The sequence below is a fragment of the Physella acuta genome, unplaced genomic scaffold, assembly GCF_028476545.2.
Source record: "Physella acuta isolate Inbredline_101_S28 unplaced genomic scaffold, ASM2847654v3 ptg000140l, whole genome shotgun sequence".
In the NCBI taxonomy this organism is placed as follows: domain Eukaryota; kingdom Metazoa; phylum Mollusca; class Gastropoda; family Physidae; genus Physella; species Physella acuta.
In genome coordinates, this window is record NW_026731659.1 from 195778 (window position 1) to 212648 (window position 16871).

Below are 16871 nucleotides of genomic sequence, written 5' to 3' on the forward strand. Positions count from 1 at the left end.
ATAAATACACAGGTGCATGTTACGAAATTGCAATATTATTGTTACTAAACATTATCTTAAACGAGAAAACATTTTCGATCTTTAAAAATTAATATTAAAAACTTCTTTCTTTATTATCATCATGTCAGTGAAACGGTGCAAAAAATAAAAACAAACACCTTGACCTTAAAGAAAGGTGAAGGTGTTGTTTTCTCCAACTTAGCTATTTGCTTCATTATCCCAGATTGTATCGACTGTATAGGTCAAGATTCTATAGAGATCTTAAACCAATAGTTATTGTTTTTCTTGTGTGTTCAATGGGTTTTTTTTTAATTTAAATTTAATTTTTTTTTTTTGTGTGTTTCATAAACAAAAACATGTTTGAAACTTCAGCCAGGAAAACTTTCGAGAAAGTCATCACTCGATTGGTTGCTATATTAACTGGTCGTCCATAAATGACGTCACACTCGGAGGGGAGGTTCAGATGGTGTGACGTCACACTTGTGCATTATAAAAAAAGCAAAAGTGTAGAAAACAGAGTTTTAGCAGTTATTTCCGCATTTTAGAAAACTGTTTTAATAAATTGTTATAGGAATTGATTAAATACTGTAAGTTGACAGAGTTCAGACAATATTTTGGGAAAATATCGATGTTTTAAGAAAAATTCAACTGCAATGTTGATGGGAGGGGGGTTGTGGGCTGAGGTGTGACGTCATTTTAGGGGGCTCTGGCTTGTTGTGACGATGTGTGACGGAGGGGAGGAGGTAAAAATCATTTTTAAAAAAGCATGACGTCGTTTATGGATGACCTCATTGCAACACAAAAGAAATGTTTTGGTTTTCATTTTACAAAGTGTTGCCTACTTTAAATACTTTAACTCTCGACGTTTTAGGAATAATAATAATAATAAAGTAATTTGCCGTAACATTATAATAACATTTATATAAGGGGTGGTCCATTGGTGATAAATGTGTTGGCATTTCAAAAAATGAAAATAATATTATCTGTTAGAATCTCTGGGGAAAGGGGGTGGGGGGGTGGTCAGAAACCCACATCTGTCGCACTCATGTTGTGTTGCTTACGATGCTTCTAGTTTCAACATGTCAGTAGTGTTATATGAATGACAGAAATTCCAAGTTTTACACTCTCAAAATCGTTATTGAATTTGTGTAGGGTTTATAATCCTATATGAAAAAGAAGCTGACCCCTGTCTATAAGAAGACTGGTCTAACGTTACGCTACGGTGTGTGATAGACCAGTGGGCAAAATGGTGACGTGGCGAATGGGCGATATTTATTACTATTTAAAACGACACCGGAAAATAAACATCTTTAAGTATTCAAAATAAACTTGACGCTTAAAGTGGATCTACTAAATTTTCACATTAGAACACAAACTTTTTCCTTCCGTGTGTCTCTTATAAACGTATCCGCTGTGTAGTGTTTCTTTTAGGCATCTCTCCATCACCCCCCCCCCCCCCAACTCAACCCCCATGTATCAAACAGAAATTTTTAAAAATTAATATAGAAAATATAAATTTTATCAATTCTTATAATCCTCATCCCGCCAGAAAGTTTTAAATACCCCCTTCTTTCCCACCCCCAAAACCCGTGCTGAAAGAAGCCCAGCTACCAAATATGTTATACACCGCACTGCGCATGCGTGCACTCACCGAGAGAACCAGTTCACACTTGGAGACCACGAGGATGTTGACCATGGCCTTGACCTCCGTGCTGGCCACGTCTTCGCTGGCGCCGTGCATGCTGGTCGAGGTGACCACCTCGTAGTTGTAGCGGTAGGTCTTGCCGACCTCGTACTGGAATCTGCCGAGACCTGGGGTTACACAGATAGACAACTATTACATTTGATTTGATTTACCATACACAGCCAGACAAGTATTTGATTTGATTTACCATACACAGCCAGACAAGTATTTGATTTGATTTACCATACACAGCCAGACAAGTATTTGATTTGATTTACCATACACAGCCAGACAAGTATTTGATTTGATTTACCATACACAATCACACAAGTATTTGATTTACCATACACAATCACGCAAGTATTTGATTTGATTTACCATACACAATCACACAAGTATTTGATTTGATTTACCATACACAATCACACAAGTATTTGATTTGATTTACCATACACAATCACACAAGTATTTGATTTGATTTACCATACACAATCACACAAGTATTTGACTTTGTTTGATTTATTTGATGTATTTGATTTACCATACACAATCACGCAAGTATTTGATTTGATTTACCATACACAATCACACAAGTATTTGATTTGATTTACCATACACAATCACACAAGTATTTGATTTGATTTACCATACACAATCACACAAGTATTTGATTTGATTTACCATACACAATCACACAAGTATTTGATTTGATTTACCATACACAATCACACAAGTATTTGATTTGATTTACCATACACAATCACACAAGTATTTGATTTGATTTACCATACACAATCACACAAGTATTTGATTTGATTTACCATACACAGTCAGACAAGTATTGACTTTGTTTGATTTACCATACACAATCATACAAGTATTGATTTGATTTACCATACACAATCACACAAGTATTTGATTTGATTTACCATACACAATCACGCAAGTATTTGATTTGATTTACCATACACAATCACACAAGTATTAAATTTGATTTGATTTACCATACACAATCACACAAGTATTTGATTTGATTTACCATACACAATCACACAAGTATTTGATTTGATTTACCATACACAATCACACACGTATTTGATTTGATTTGATTTACCATACACAATCACACAGGTATTGACTTGATTTGATTTACCACTCACAATCACACAAGTATTAACTTGATTTGATTTACCATTCACAATCACACAGGTATTGACTTGATTTGATTTACCACTCACAATCACTCAAGTATTAACTTGATTTGATTTACCATTCACAATCACACAAGTATTGACTTGATTTGATTTACCACTCACAATCACTCAAGTATTAACTTGATTTGATTTACCATTCACAATCACACAAGTATTGACTTAGTTTGATTTCCCATACACAGTCACACCACAAGTATTGATATTACTTGATTTAGCATTGTGTCTATGGGGTTGTGGGGTGGGATGGGGAGACCCAGAGGCGTAGCGAGGGGGAGCGGTGGGTGCGGACCGCACCGGGTGACACCATTTAGGGGGGTGACACCAAGGCAAAAAATAGCAAAATATATACAGAAAAAACTTGAGGAGGGGGGGGGTTCAAATCGAAAGTTTGAGGGGGGGGGGGTGCAAAATTGAAAATTTGAAAGTTTGTCCCCGGGAAGGGTCGCTACGCCTCTGGGGGGTGACACCATATTAAGTGCCGCACGGGGTGACACCCGACCTCGCTACGCCACTGGGGAGACCATAGTAGACACCAACGAGTTGACGAGAATCCTTCCACCATTATTGTTGACATGGATAAAAAAAATGGTGTTTTTGTCAATTTTGCCGATATAATTTTAAAATAAAATTATACTTTTATAAACCACATGGCCCAGTTATGTCATGTTTATTTACATTTTCAGTGACAAAATGTTAACAACCAAATTGTTTTTTACTTCTTTTTTTTTAAAAATAATTTTGTTTATTTACCGAAAATACTAAAAACGTCATCAACATCCAATTTTTTTTAGTAAAGTCCGACAAAAAAAAACAAACATTTAAAATGTTTTATAACCGTATTTATTTTGTTAACATCGTAGAGCTACATGGTTTTTGAAATATTCAATGGGCCTTTCGGAAAATGTTGACACTTTTCTCAGTTGGGTCAAGGAGAGGTAATTTGGCTTTTGTGTCTATATTATAGGCTACTACGAGGGAATGGGCAATGAATCTGATTCTGCTATCTATTTCTTTAAGACAAAAAATGTCTGTAATCTTTGCTACATTATAATTTTAATGGGAGCGTGATACTGTGATGTAATATTAAATATTCTATTGAGTGGCGTATGTGCATATATGTGCGTGTTGTGTTTTTTTTCATTTTAAAAGAGTGTGCTGCTATCCTTAATTAAACTGTTTTGATAAACGAATTGCAATTTCGGTGTCACTATGCGTGCCTACCCTTTTAATTCACATATTTTTAATACGGTTTTTTTTTCAATTAATGATGTAAAATAAGCTACACATTATGAAAAGATTTAATAAATGGATGAAGATGCCCTAATAGGAAACTTGAGTCGACTCGGTGTATTTTGTCAACGATTATAGTGGCCCCGCCTTGTAACTAGTGGATGGCGTTTATGGGACTTATATATACAATTTCGTCTACCTAACTAAAACAGAACTCAAGTTATAGGCTTTCGAGAAACCGAAAGTTGAGTATGTGACACTTCCGGTTACCGGAAATCTCTGAAAAGTTGACAGAAAACTACAAAGAGACAGGCAGACACATAAGATTGCAAAACTAAGTGTAAAATGTCGTTTTTTTCATGGTTAAAATACTTCTCTTCGTAAGCCTACTTCGTAAACAAAAAAATACAATTGATAGGCAACTCAACGTTAAAAGCAAAACATAGCAACCAATCGTGTAAAAGTTGTTATATTATCCTAATAAATATTAATATTTAGGTGGACCAAGTAGCGATGTGTATAGCTAGTGAAGCAAAAGGTAGGCCTATAACAACAAAAAGTTTTGCCAGCTGTTCTGTTGTTAGGGAGTGATGTTTACATATTAGTTAAACTCTTCTGGTGGGGATTGTAATAAACCCGTAACTAGGTCATTCAAATTTTATTTAATCGTCGAAAACGAATGGGGGCAAAGCGAGTTAAATAATGGGAGGATAACTCCAATGGAAAGTGGGCGAAGTGTCAATTTCCTCGATGGTAATGTCAAGTGGCGAGTCCTAGTTTCCTTAAGAACTGACCTTTGAACTTTGTTTTGTTTTTGTTTGTTTTTGTTATTTATAAAACCAGTTAGTTCTTGATGTTTGTGTAATATGCGCTTTAAAAACGTCCTACGGGCCGTGTGTGACGCCAGTGTCCTATAACACCACAGTAATGGAATCTTCTTTAAAAGGGGGGTGATAGGTTATTGGTAGCAAACTAAAGGATAATCTTTAAACGACGTCAAGCTTTTTAAAACAGTTGTCGCCCCCCCCCCCCCCCAAATCGTCACACATAACAAAAAGCCAGACCTCTTCCACAATCACCCAGAGGCGTAGCGAGGGGAGGGCGGGGAGGGCGGCCGCCCCGGGCGCTGACCCTAGGGGGGCGCCAAAAGGGGTAGAAAAAAATATTTAAAAGCTCATTTTAAGCTGCAGTTTTGAATTATAAACAATCAAAGTTTATGAAATTTAACGGCTGAGAGCCTTTGCTTACTGATTTAGCTGTTTTCTACCTTGATTGTGTAACTGTAAAACGTATGTCCTTAAGATACAGTGACCGGAAAAAACGCTTTCCAGCTTTCCTAGATGGGGGGGGGGGGGCGCTTTTTCGCGACTAAAATCGGAAAAATTCACACCGGATTAAGGAATAAATAACCGATATCACTCAGAAAAGAAACCTTTCTACTAAAGCGTATTTTGTGTAACATAAAAAAAGAGTTAGTGACGTTTAAAATCCGCTCTACCATTTTTGTCCAAGATGATGGGGCGCTTTTTCACCAAAAAAATTCGCAGGATTTCTACTGGAGAGGTTACTAGTTAACACTTTGAAAAGAACCAATTGTACTAATGCTTAATGTACGATTTCACTACAGTTTTGCTAAGGAATGACGCGAATAGTTCTTTGTACGATTCTTACGATTCTCTCAACTTCAATGTGAGAGATCAGATACTTTTACTTGATTGCATTACAACTTACCTGGATCACTGCAGCTTGCACCTTCAACAAAATACACTCTAAAACAGTGGTTCTTAACTTTTTGGAGGTACCGAACCCCACCAGTTTCATATGCGCAATCACCGAACCCTTCTTAATAGTTGTATCGTCCACCATGACAAAATCCGATCGTGAATCTAATGAGTCGGCTGTGTCCTGAGACTGAATTACCGAACCTCTTGGGTTCGATGGAACCCACTGTTCTAAGGAACATAGGCGTAGGCAACACTTCTTCAACTCACTTAATTTTTTATAAAGATCAAACCCTAATAATCCAGCCGCCCTTTTTCTATTTCAAACAAATTCCTTTATGGCTTATCTGGTCTTTTTCTCTTCCTCTTTCCCCGTGGACTTCACACAAGCACCTGCATAGTGATGTTAATTTTTGTCTTCCTAATATTGCGTCCTAACCACCATCTTTTCATTATCCACTATTTTTAACCTAGCTCCGAGCCATACAGTAAAAGATACATCATATTCAGCTATAGATCCTGATTGAATAATTTGACAATGCATTTGAATTCCACATCGACTTAGAATGTTAATACGCATTTTATCGCTGCTGATTCTAATCTGAACGTCATAGGCATCAGCTATTATCATTACACCAGTTATTACAGCTTCTTCAACCAGAACAATTAGTTCTGAATTTGTTGTTGACTGTGAGCGAGAAGGCAGTGCACATCTGATAAATCCAAGACTTCGAGCTGTTGTGTCCGTTGGATTCCAGTTTGTTTCCTCTAGCTTGTTTCAGTATACAATCAACCAGTCAATGAAATACCCATATTGTATTCCAATGTGAACAATAATTTGCTATTGTATGTCAATTGTATGACTTCATCTAACAAGCTTATAATCCAAATATGTACTATATCATAACAGAGACTGTTCCAAAGATAAAACATAAAAAGACTGTCCTAAAATAATTAGCACCGCTACAATTTTTATCTTTTTTCGGACATTACTAATCATCTTGTTTTAAAGGATAATGCATCTTAAGGGGAATTTAATTGGCGACGAGTAAAGTTTTAGGGAACGACAATCATACAGCGTAATTATTAATTTTTTTCCGGACTCACGCACACACACACACACACACACACATATATATATATATATATATATATATATATATATATATATATATATATATATATATATATATATATATATATATATATAGGGGGGGCGCCAAAATGAAAGTTCGCCCCGGGCGCCGTGAGGGGTCGCTACGCCTCTGCCATCACCCCCCCCCCCCCAAATGGCGTCAAATTTCAGCCTACACCCCCCCCCCCTTCTTTCCTAAAATTGCAGTTTTTATATATTTAAACATCCATTTCTTTCTAAAAAAAATGCACTGAGCTTGGTCAAGATTGAGTATATTTATCAACTACTACAAAATTACATTTAAAGTCTTTTAAAAATGTGAAACAACGCATGAAATTTCGGTTGTAACATTATTTTTAGAAAATGCAAAAGTGTGTCGTCACACTTTCTGAACTCCACCTTCGCCTTCATCACACAACGTCACAAAAGTCCGAACCCCTTCCCTCCCCCTGTGAGTGTGGCGTAGCTTATGGACGATTCATAAATATCAAAATAGCTTTTAATGTAAGCACAAATCCTAACCCAACCCCTAACCCAATTCCAACCACAACCCTAACCCTTATGTCTTACCCTAATACTAAACCTGATATCACAATACTTCCAACAACCTAACACACGTATTTTCAGAAGAGTCTATTCCCGGAGACGGGTAACACCAAAACTCCGCGGGGTACGTGATACGTTTGTTTTAACACACACACACACAAAAGAAATTCTATCGTAAAGTTTTTTCAGAAACCTACCCCTTAAGCAGGACCATGTAGACTACTCACCCGTGCAATGTGTCGAGCAATACGCGCTGCCCTCTGTGACGTCATTGGTCCTACCGTCATACTGCCAGTTCACCGGACCTGTGGGGGTTCAGAGGGGGAAAAATGTTAGTGAAATATAACACAAATTTATCGAAGGCAATTGAGGACTCTGCAGTCAAGAGTAATCCTGCTTCAAACGGCAGGGATATTTGAAGTTTTAGTTAGTTTCTTATTAGAGTTAACAAAATTTAAAATTAATTGAGAGGATCTTTATAGACTTGATTCCATTTCTCAAACTACAGGCTTCTATTGTAAGTGATGGTGGATGAGGGTAGTATTTTTCCATTGTGTGAGTATTGAAAATAATTTTCCGAAACCGTAAGTAAAGTATTTAAAACTTGGCACTAAATTTTCTAACGCATAACCTACAGTGTTTCTTCCAGACTTTTTTCTCCAGGGGTGTACTTGATATTTTCAGGGGGTGGGGGGGGGGGGGAGCGGACAACATTTTTCGGGGGTGGGGGGCGGACACTGGTAAAAGTATATGTTCTAAAATTCTAAAATTTTAAATTTTGGCACAATGAAAATCTGGTAGTTACAGCCATAGATAAATATCTTATGGATCTCTTTGCTGATTTCAGCAAGTAGGCCATAAGTGTTGGAAAACTGCAGACCTCCATTTCTAATTTTTGAAAATTTGGGGAAATTATGTATACATTGTTTTTTTTGGCATCATACACTGACCTACATTTATATGCTGTTTTATAGCTCCTAGATTATAACTACCATGGTAAAAATATATGTGTGCATGTACCGGTACAACTACGAGGTGATACTCCCCCCCCCCATTTAAAAAAAAAGAAATATTTCAACACCTAAGAAATCATAACAATTTTTTGCTAGCATACTAACATACCAATTCAGAAATGCTCTTGTCATTTTAATTATAAAATCATATTCTTTATAAAATCATTTTCATTAGGCCTATAAAGTATAAAGGGACATTATTTGTTTACATTTCTTTATAAACTTGCATTGTTTTCTTTTATTATTTGTAATAAACGGGCATTTTTTACTCGATATTTTGTATAAACGGGCATTAATTGTTTACGTTATTTGTAATAAATGGTCATTGTTTTCTGTAGTTGCAATAAAGGGGCATTGCTTGTTTTCATTATTTGTCATAAGCAGGCAAGGTTTGTTTACGTTATTTGTAATATTCAGGAGCTGTTTATATTTCGCACTGGGGCGTTCTCTTATGTCCTCCTTATTCAGTACAAACTTAATTATCATTAAAAGATCATGATCGTCCAAATAGCAATGCAGTCCTATTGGCAAATGAATCTTGTTGGGAATTTACTACAGCTACTCCAATTTTAATAGCATGAATTATCCATAAATAATATTTTACATTAGTGAAAAATACAAAATATGCCGTGCGGAAACAACGAATAAAAACGATAAATGATTGAGCATAGATCATAATTAAGGGTAAAAGATGAAATCAACGACATACAGTTTAGATAGGCTATAGTATATAACTATTGCAAATTTTGTGTCATGGGCGAAACTACCATAAGGCTAAACACCGCAATGTAGGGGAGGGAGGGGATCTGCCGTTTAGGTGGCCCAAAATTGGTCCCCCCCCCCCCCCCCCCAAAAAAAAAGTTTTTAAATTCCAGAATATGCATGCATTTTGTGTAAAAAAAACAATATTCTACATCGGTGATCGTTTTACAGTCACTAACCCATACCTACTGTTGTTACCATTATTGAATAAATTGATGTTGCGTTGACTAAAAAAAAACGCTACACTAACTGTAGTGTGAAAGTTAGGGAAACGTTCAAACTGCTTTCATGACTTATTGCTCTTCTTTTAATAGTCTAATGTGGAGGGGTATGGGGTCATCCATAAATGACGTCACACTCGTAGGGGGGAGGGGGGCTCCGTAATCTTGTGACGATTTGTGATGAGGGGGAGGGGGGGGGGGGTTCAGATGTTGCGACGTCACATTTTTGCATTATAAAAAAAGCAATGTTAGAAAACGAATTTTAGACGTTATTTCGCGTTTTAGATAACTGTTTTAATAAATTGTAATAGTTTAGACAAGATTTTGGAAAAATATCGATGTTTTAAAAAAAATTCAACTGCAACTTTCAGGGGGGGGGGTTGTAGGTTGAGGTGTGACGTCATTTTAGGGGGGGGTCTGGCTTTTTGTGACGACGTGTGACGGAGGGGAGGGGGGAGGTAAAAATCGTCAAAAAAAGCGTGACGTCATTTAATGGATGACCCCTATTATATTCTTGTACTAAACACATTAAAAAAAACCAATTGATTCTCTTATATTATTTAAATAAGACATACAAAATAATGACATAACTGTAAACAGATTTTTTTCTAACTGAATAATATAAATACAAAAAGAACAGTTATGAAAACAAGCACAGGAAACCATTACACATTTCAAGCTTCTGTACTTCCTATACTCTTGACCCGCGTGTGACAATTTATGTTTTGCTTTTATAACTCCATAATTTCAGGCCCTAAGAAAGTTTTTGGGTGTTGTTATTTTTGGTTTCTGTGATAAGGTGTTATTTATTTGGTGATTTATGTCGTAATGGATATATTTTGCAATAAAGTAAGTCAAACTACTAAATTAAGAAATAATTTAATTTTATATTTGGTAAGAATATATTCTTGGGCTCAGATTTTTTTTGCGGGGAGCCTCTCTTTTCTAGTTCTGCCACTGCTATAACAGTTAAGCCTATTTGCAGCATTTAGTTTCAGATTCGTGTTTTATTTCCCATAGATGTATAGGCATTGTAGTATTATCCCCCATCCTATGCTTAAAGTGGACAACACTTTAATAAGTAGAATGAAGTGGGCAAAGCGGATTTCCTCTGTCAAGAAAATAAATTTGGTGTCTCCCCATAAGATGGGGTCACCCAGGTGAGGTCTGAACCCTCACCCCCCAACTTGTTTGGGACGCTACCCATCTCTGTATCGTAACAAGGGCACAGAGAATAGGCGCCATAAATCAAATCAGTCACCTACTTAATACTTTGTCCCATAACCCACGACAAAGATAACGCTTGTGAATTGGAAGCCGATTAGTGGATACATTCAGTTTGATTTTGTTCCAAAAAAGTACGTCTATCGAGCGATCTTGAGTCTTATTTTATACTTATAAAAACGATTTCATTTAAGATCAAACTGCATACGGCTACTTCCGTTAAATCGGTTAGAGTTTACTAAAATAAAGATAAAGGGTCGTCGTATCAGCTAGCCCCGTAGATAGCCATATTGGCCTGATTGCGTATCAAGCTACACTTAAAATCAAACCGACCATCCGCAAGTGTCATCAATTCAACTCGATCACCACTCAGCAAATATTGCTCAGTGTATAGCTGATGCACAGTAAATACTCGGTCAGTAAAAGCCAATAATAACACGATAACATCCGTACAATTTGTCAGGAAAGTCATTCGAATACAAATATTAAGTACTAGAAACATCATACGGGTGCCAGTGGCGTATGCAGTGTAGCGTAAAAAAAAGGGGGTAGGGGTGAGCTCCGCTCACTTAAGGATTTCGAAAGTCATTAAACCCCAATTCTTAGTTATCAATATATATATATATATATATATATATATATATATATATATATATATATATATATATATATATATATATATATATATATATATATATATATATATATATATATATATATATATGGAGTTTGAATATGAAATCTTCCATGCTAAAATCCTGCCTACCCATTTGAGGTCCCACACCCTTCACTGAGGGCTGGATCCGCCTTTATGAAACATCTATAATACCCAACACGATAAAGGTCAGAATATTTTTTAACACACTACTATCAAATAAATAACACATGAATGAAAATGTGAAGTGGTGTATAGATTCTACATTTTTTTTCACCTTTTGTTTCGATTGCAAAAGTAACTAATGTATCGCGAAAATAGTCTGCTCATTTGAAAAACCTAAAGGCCAATTTACATAAATTGCAAACAAAATATTTTTTCTGGTGACATATTCGTGTCTGGCAGAATTTTTATTTTATTTTATAGTTACAGAAGGGGAAACAATCCGTACGGTTATCGTTCTTTGTTGATTACACCGTAGCATCGTGTAGTTTTTGGCCCAGAATTCGTAGTTATCCCATTACAACTTGACTTTTACAATTTATAAGTAAAAATGTATAAGTAAAAGGAAGGTTCCATTTTCGAACCTGAGGGTCCATAGGGCAAGTAAAGCAGAGTTCACCTGTTTTTGTTACCTCGGCATATGAAGAGATAGTGTTTTTACTTTCCTTAACTTTTGAGTTAGAAGTACTTTGCTCTAACTCTAGGCCACACCGTCCAAATGGAGCGTAGCAAAAAAAAAGTTCATCTGTTTTTGTTACCTCGGGATATGAAGAGATAGTGTTTTTACTTTCCTTAACTTTCGAGTTAGAAGCATTTCGCTCTAACTCTAGGCCACACCATCTCAATGGTGCGTAGCAAAAGCAAAATAAATGGCAACGTGATACATGGAACTGATGACAAATAAAAACGCGATAGGTCATACACGCTACTCTTTACTCAATGCAGAAGACAGTGAACCAACCAAGCCACAACAGAGATCATTGGTTTTCGACTCAATACAGTAATGACGATTTGTGAATGGGATTGGTTAATTATGATAACAGAGTGATTAGACTATGTTAAGAAGGGGCTGATTTAGCAACAGTACGTAAAAATGGACATATATGTTCTGGTTTCAACAAATAGTGGGAATAAATGTACTGTCAGGGTCGTATGAACGCAGTTGTCCCGAGTTCAAACCCCCGGGCAGATGAGCCTCAATTGCTGGGGACAGCAACCCATCTAGGAGAGACAACTCCATAATCAAACAATTGCTGCCTTGTAGTTTGTTCTTGGTTGGACAAAGGCTATGGAAGCAAATCCAGGGGAAAAAAAGCAGGCTGAAATCGGAGTCAATAGCCTAAATAGCGCATGACAAGTTGACACGCAATACTTAATTGTTTTGGAGGGAATCCCTTCCAACACTAGAATCAAGAACGAAGAAAAAGAAGTATGCCGAGCATTATTTTGCCTACCTATTTAGGAAGCACAGTAGTATACTGTGGTTTATCTTATAAGCAATGCGCCAATGAGTCTATTTCACAAGCAGAATGGATTAGTTTGTTGTTTGTTTGTTTTGTCTCCTCTCAGCCAAGTTGTTGTTGTTGTTGTTAAAATTACGGGCATGACGGTATAGTAGGATAGTAGAGTTTATGAAGAACCTACTGATGCCTTCTACTTCATCTGTTCCATGTGTGCACGAGTGGGTAACGATGATGATCATGGACCTGCGTTTTAATGTATCCGACTTTAACAGAACTAGAAGTCTTTTATTCCCGTATAGCTGTGAGCTTTTTGCTGTTGGTACTACAACTTCCATGCAAATCAGTAAACTAAAATTGTATACATTTGCTGTGGTTTGTTACCTATTTTTTTTTTTTGTTGACACGCATGGTACTTAACAATATTTAAGATGTTTTTTTTTCTTTTTTCTCCATCTACCTGAGAGTTGGGTAGTGTTAATTAAACTATAGCTGGGTTTTCAGCGCTAATTACGTCTCTGAATAGAAAGACATCATAGTGTCACAGTTCATCGCTCGTGTGTGTGTGTGTGTGTGAGTGCAGAGGCGTAGCGATGGGGGGGAGCAGGGGGGAACATATGTCCCCGGGCGCCGACCTTAGGGGGCGCCAAAATGGGTTGTAAAAACAAATTAAAATGTCAATTTAGCTGTAGTTTGAGGGGGGGGGGGGGAGCAAATCGAAAGTTTGGGGGGGGGGGGGTGAAAATCGAAAAGTTGAGGGGGGATGCAAATTGAAAATTTGCTCCCGACGGGGGCGCCAAATTCAAAGTTTGTCCCCGGGCGCCGTGAAGGGTCGCTACGCCTCTGTGTGAGTGTGTGTGTATGTGTGTGTGTGTGTCGACTCACCCAGTCACGTGCTATTCAGAGATTTGAACTCACCTGACAAGCAGACCGGGAGCGCCAGCAGAAGAAATAATAATGCCTCCATGGGCACTCGCTGAGTTTTTCGGGACCAAAATAACTGCTGGATTTTCTCTTGTCTCTTCGCTAATTCACAAATCCCCTTTTTTTTTCAAAAAAAAAAAAAGAATAAAAACAGTTACCCAAATTAAAATGAAATAATTTTATTTATTTATTTTGTTTATCTAAATACGAAAACTTCTATAACAAAGTAGCAAAAAATCCTAGTGAAAATAAAATATTCACATGAATGAAGTACGTCTGAATACATCACCTCTCGACACCAACTGAAGCAGCGCAAGGTTTCAACTGAGTTCTTCGCCCAAGTGCTGGGCGGTATCACTTGTTACAGTAAGCCACCAAATAGCGCGTAATGATGGGCGATAACTCTGGCTGATAACTTATCTTTCGTGCCCTTTCAATTCGTTCAAATCACTTTCTAAATTTGAAATTAGGGTTAAAATAGGGTTAGTTCTGGTCTATTTTTTAACGATAATTAATAAAGACCTAATTTTGGATGTTATTAATTACTAATCACAAAGATTTTTATTTTTTTAAATATTGGGAGTTGTTGCAAATATGTTGTGCAACCGTGCGGTGTAGTACCGTATCATTCTCACGACGCATGGACCGTATCACTTCATCAGCTGACTCGCGAACCGGAAGCTGCTCAGGAAATCACTTTGTGTCAATGATCTGATGGCCATTGTCTAACTGAATGAGTGTAATTATATTTCTATATCAAAGTCCATCTATTGTCTATGTTTTTCGACTTGCGATGGGAGGGGATTATGTACACGTTGTAATGTTTACGAGAGTTGACGTACACATAAGTGGTACTGGGTGAGGGGGGGGGGGGATTAATTCTGTTTGAGCGTTGTTTACAAGGGACTAGTGTGTAATCAGCATGTTGTTTTACGTTGAGTTGTTATGTCCCATTACCAGTAATAAAAAGGGGAGATAACAAGATTAAGTAGTAGCGACCTCTCGGCTGACTGGTTTCTTGTGTGCGAGTCGATCGTGGGCATATAATTGTCTTTTTTAGAGATCGCAATCTACTGATCGGCGCTTAAAGCAAATATTTTAAGTCGAATGTGGCGTTGAATTCATTAAACAAAAGATTATTAAAAAGTAGAAAACAAAAGAAATATAAAAAACCTTTTACAATAATAAGCTTCTTAAACATGCTTTCATTAATATAAAGTGTGACGGACAGTTCATCAAATCTCTTACATACATTTAGCGAACAATGCTTTAATTATTAGAGCAAGTTTGTTTTATTCAATTTTTTTAAAAGTTTTCATTGCATTTTAAAGCGTATTATTATTATAAACAATTTTTTTTTATTTTGCTTTTTTTTTTTTTAAATATAATTTTTAATATTAAAATGTATTGTAATTATGCATCTTATCTTGAACCTGATGTGTTAATACTGTAGAGAGAAATGGATGTTTTTATATGGAAATCTACAATTGGGGGGGGGGGGGGGGGGGGGAATTATGGTGGGCTGATCTGTGCCGTAGTTCTAGGGGTACTTTTGCGATGGTGTGATACCATGGAAGGAGAATATCGGGGGTGGGGGGGGGGGGCGGTGACAGCACGAAATGGCGTAAGCCATCTATGAACTTCACTCGCCCCCCCCCCCCCGCCAATGTTTCTCCCAGACATTTTTCTCCAGGGGAGCACTTGAAGTTTTCGGGGGGGGGGGGGGGCGGTAGACTTTTTGGGGGGGGGGGGGGCGGACACCGTTAAAAGTTAAAAGTATATATTTTCAATTTCATTTTGTTCGGGGTGGGGGGGGGGGGGCTGGAAGAAGAGATGCCTGGAAGAAACTCTGCCCCCCCCCCCCCCCCCCCCCCCCCCGCAACACTAGTTAATCATAATGTATTTTTACGTTATTTATAGTCATTCATAACTGACGTCATCTTTATTTTTTCTGTGTTGATAATACACTGTATGTTACGTCCGCGATCAAACAATTATTGTAAAGCCTCTTATTGTGTTTTCAATAGGTTTACCTGCTCATCCAAACGTTCTCAAAGCAGAAATTCAGCCATAAGGGAACAGAAAATATATTTAGGTGATGTATTACATTGCTTTAATCTCTAACACTCCTATCCCTTATAACAAGCCGTAAAGAAATGGTTTGACCACCCTTTTATTAGTGCTTGGCATCATGTGTACAGAGGCGTAGCGAGGGGGGGGCGGGGGGGGGGGGGACATATGTCCCCGGGCGCCGACCTTAGGGGGCGCCAAAATGGGTTGGAAAAATAAATTGAAAGGTTGAGAGGGGGTGCAAATCGAAATCTTGAGGGGGGGGGGGGGGGTGCAAATGGAAAGTTTGTCCCCGGGCGCCGGGAAGGGTCGCTACGCCTCTGCTTGTGTACAAGACTCTAACAGATTGAGCTGCTGAAGGCCGATTTTTCTACACGCCCTAGTTTGTGACGCTACTTGTCACGTGGTACCTAGTTCCGTGAAACTACACACGACTCGGGATTCTCGCTCCATTTTATTTGAACCTTTTGTAATACCAATTAATCAACTAATAATTTGAGAAATTATATTTTAATAGAGAAAACGGCCAAATTATCTCTAGAATAAAAACGCACGTATCACTGTAATTATATTCTGAAGATAAAACACATCGTCGATATTAGGATTTGAAATAATTGAATAATTTTCTATCGTTTTAATTCATCTTAGAATAAAAATAATACAGCCGTTTAATTAAAGTGGTACTTATAAGTACCGCCAGTAGATAAAGGGTAGGATGGGTCTTTGATTTGGTCCTGTTCCCGAACTGGATAAAATCTCCGGGTCAGCATTACTGCTGGGCACGCTCTACGCGTAGATTACATTTAATTTTATCCACAGCATTGAAAGCACTCCACAGTAAAAAAAAATATATTTTTTTTTACGAAAAGAAAACTGAAACTGTTACCCGTAGATGTAAGCTCGCCGTTCTGCCCAGGGTGAGAGAGACCATAGATAATTTTAATGAAAGACCAGCAGTGCAACATTAACGACTAATTAAGTAATTTTCTGTTTTATAAACATCTTGACA

The 16871-nt window shown here is 37.4% G+C and overlaps 1 protein-coding gene across 1 annotated transcript in view; it reads right to left on the reverse strand.

The window, feature by feature from the left end:
• LOC131935270 (uncharacterized) overlaps positions 1-14154 on the reverse strand; it is a 44456-nt gene extending 30302 nt beyond the window's left edge. Inside the window, exons 1-4 of the mRNA XM_059291651.1 lie at positions 14054-14154; positions 13787-13910; positions 7758-7835; positions 1652-1812 (exon numbers count right to left, since the gene is read on the reverse strand). Coding sequence (XP_059147634.1) covers positions 1652-1812; positions 7758-7835; positions 13787-13835 — 288 coding nt within the window. The 5' untranslated portion in view covers positions 13836-13910; positions 14054-14154. The remainder of the gene's footprint in view (positions 1-1651; positions 1813-7757; positions 7836-13786; positions 13911-14053) is intronic.
• Positions 14155-16871: the final 2717 nt, after the last annotated feature.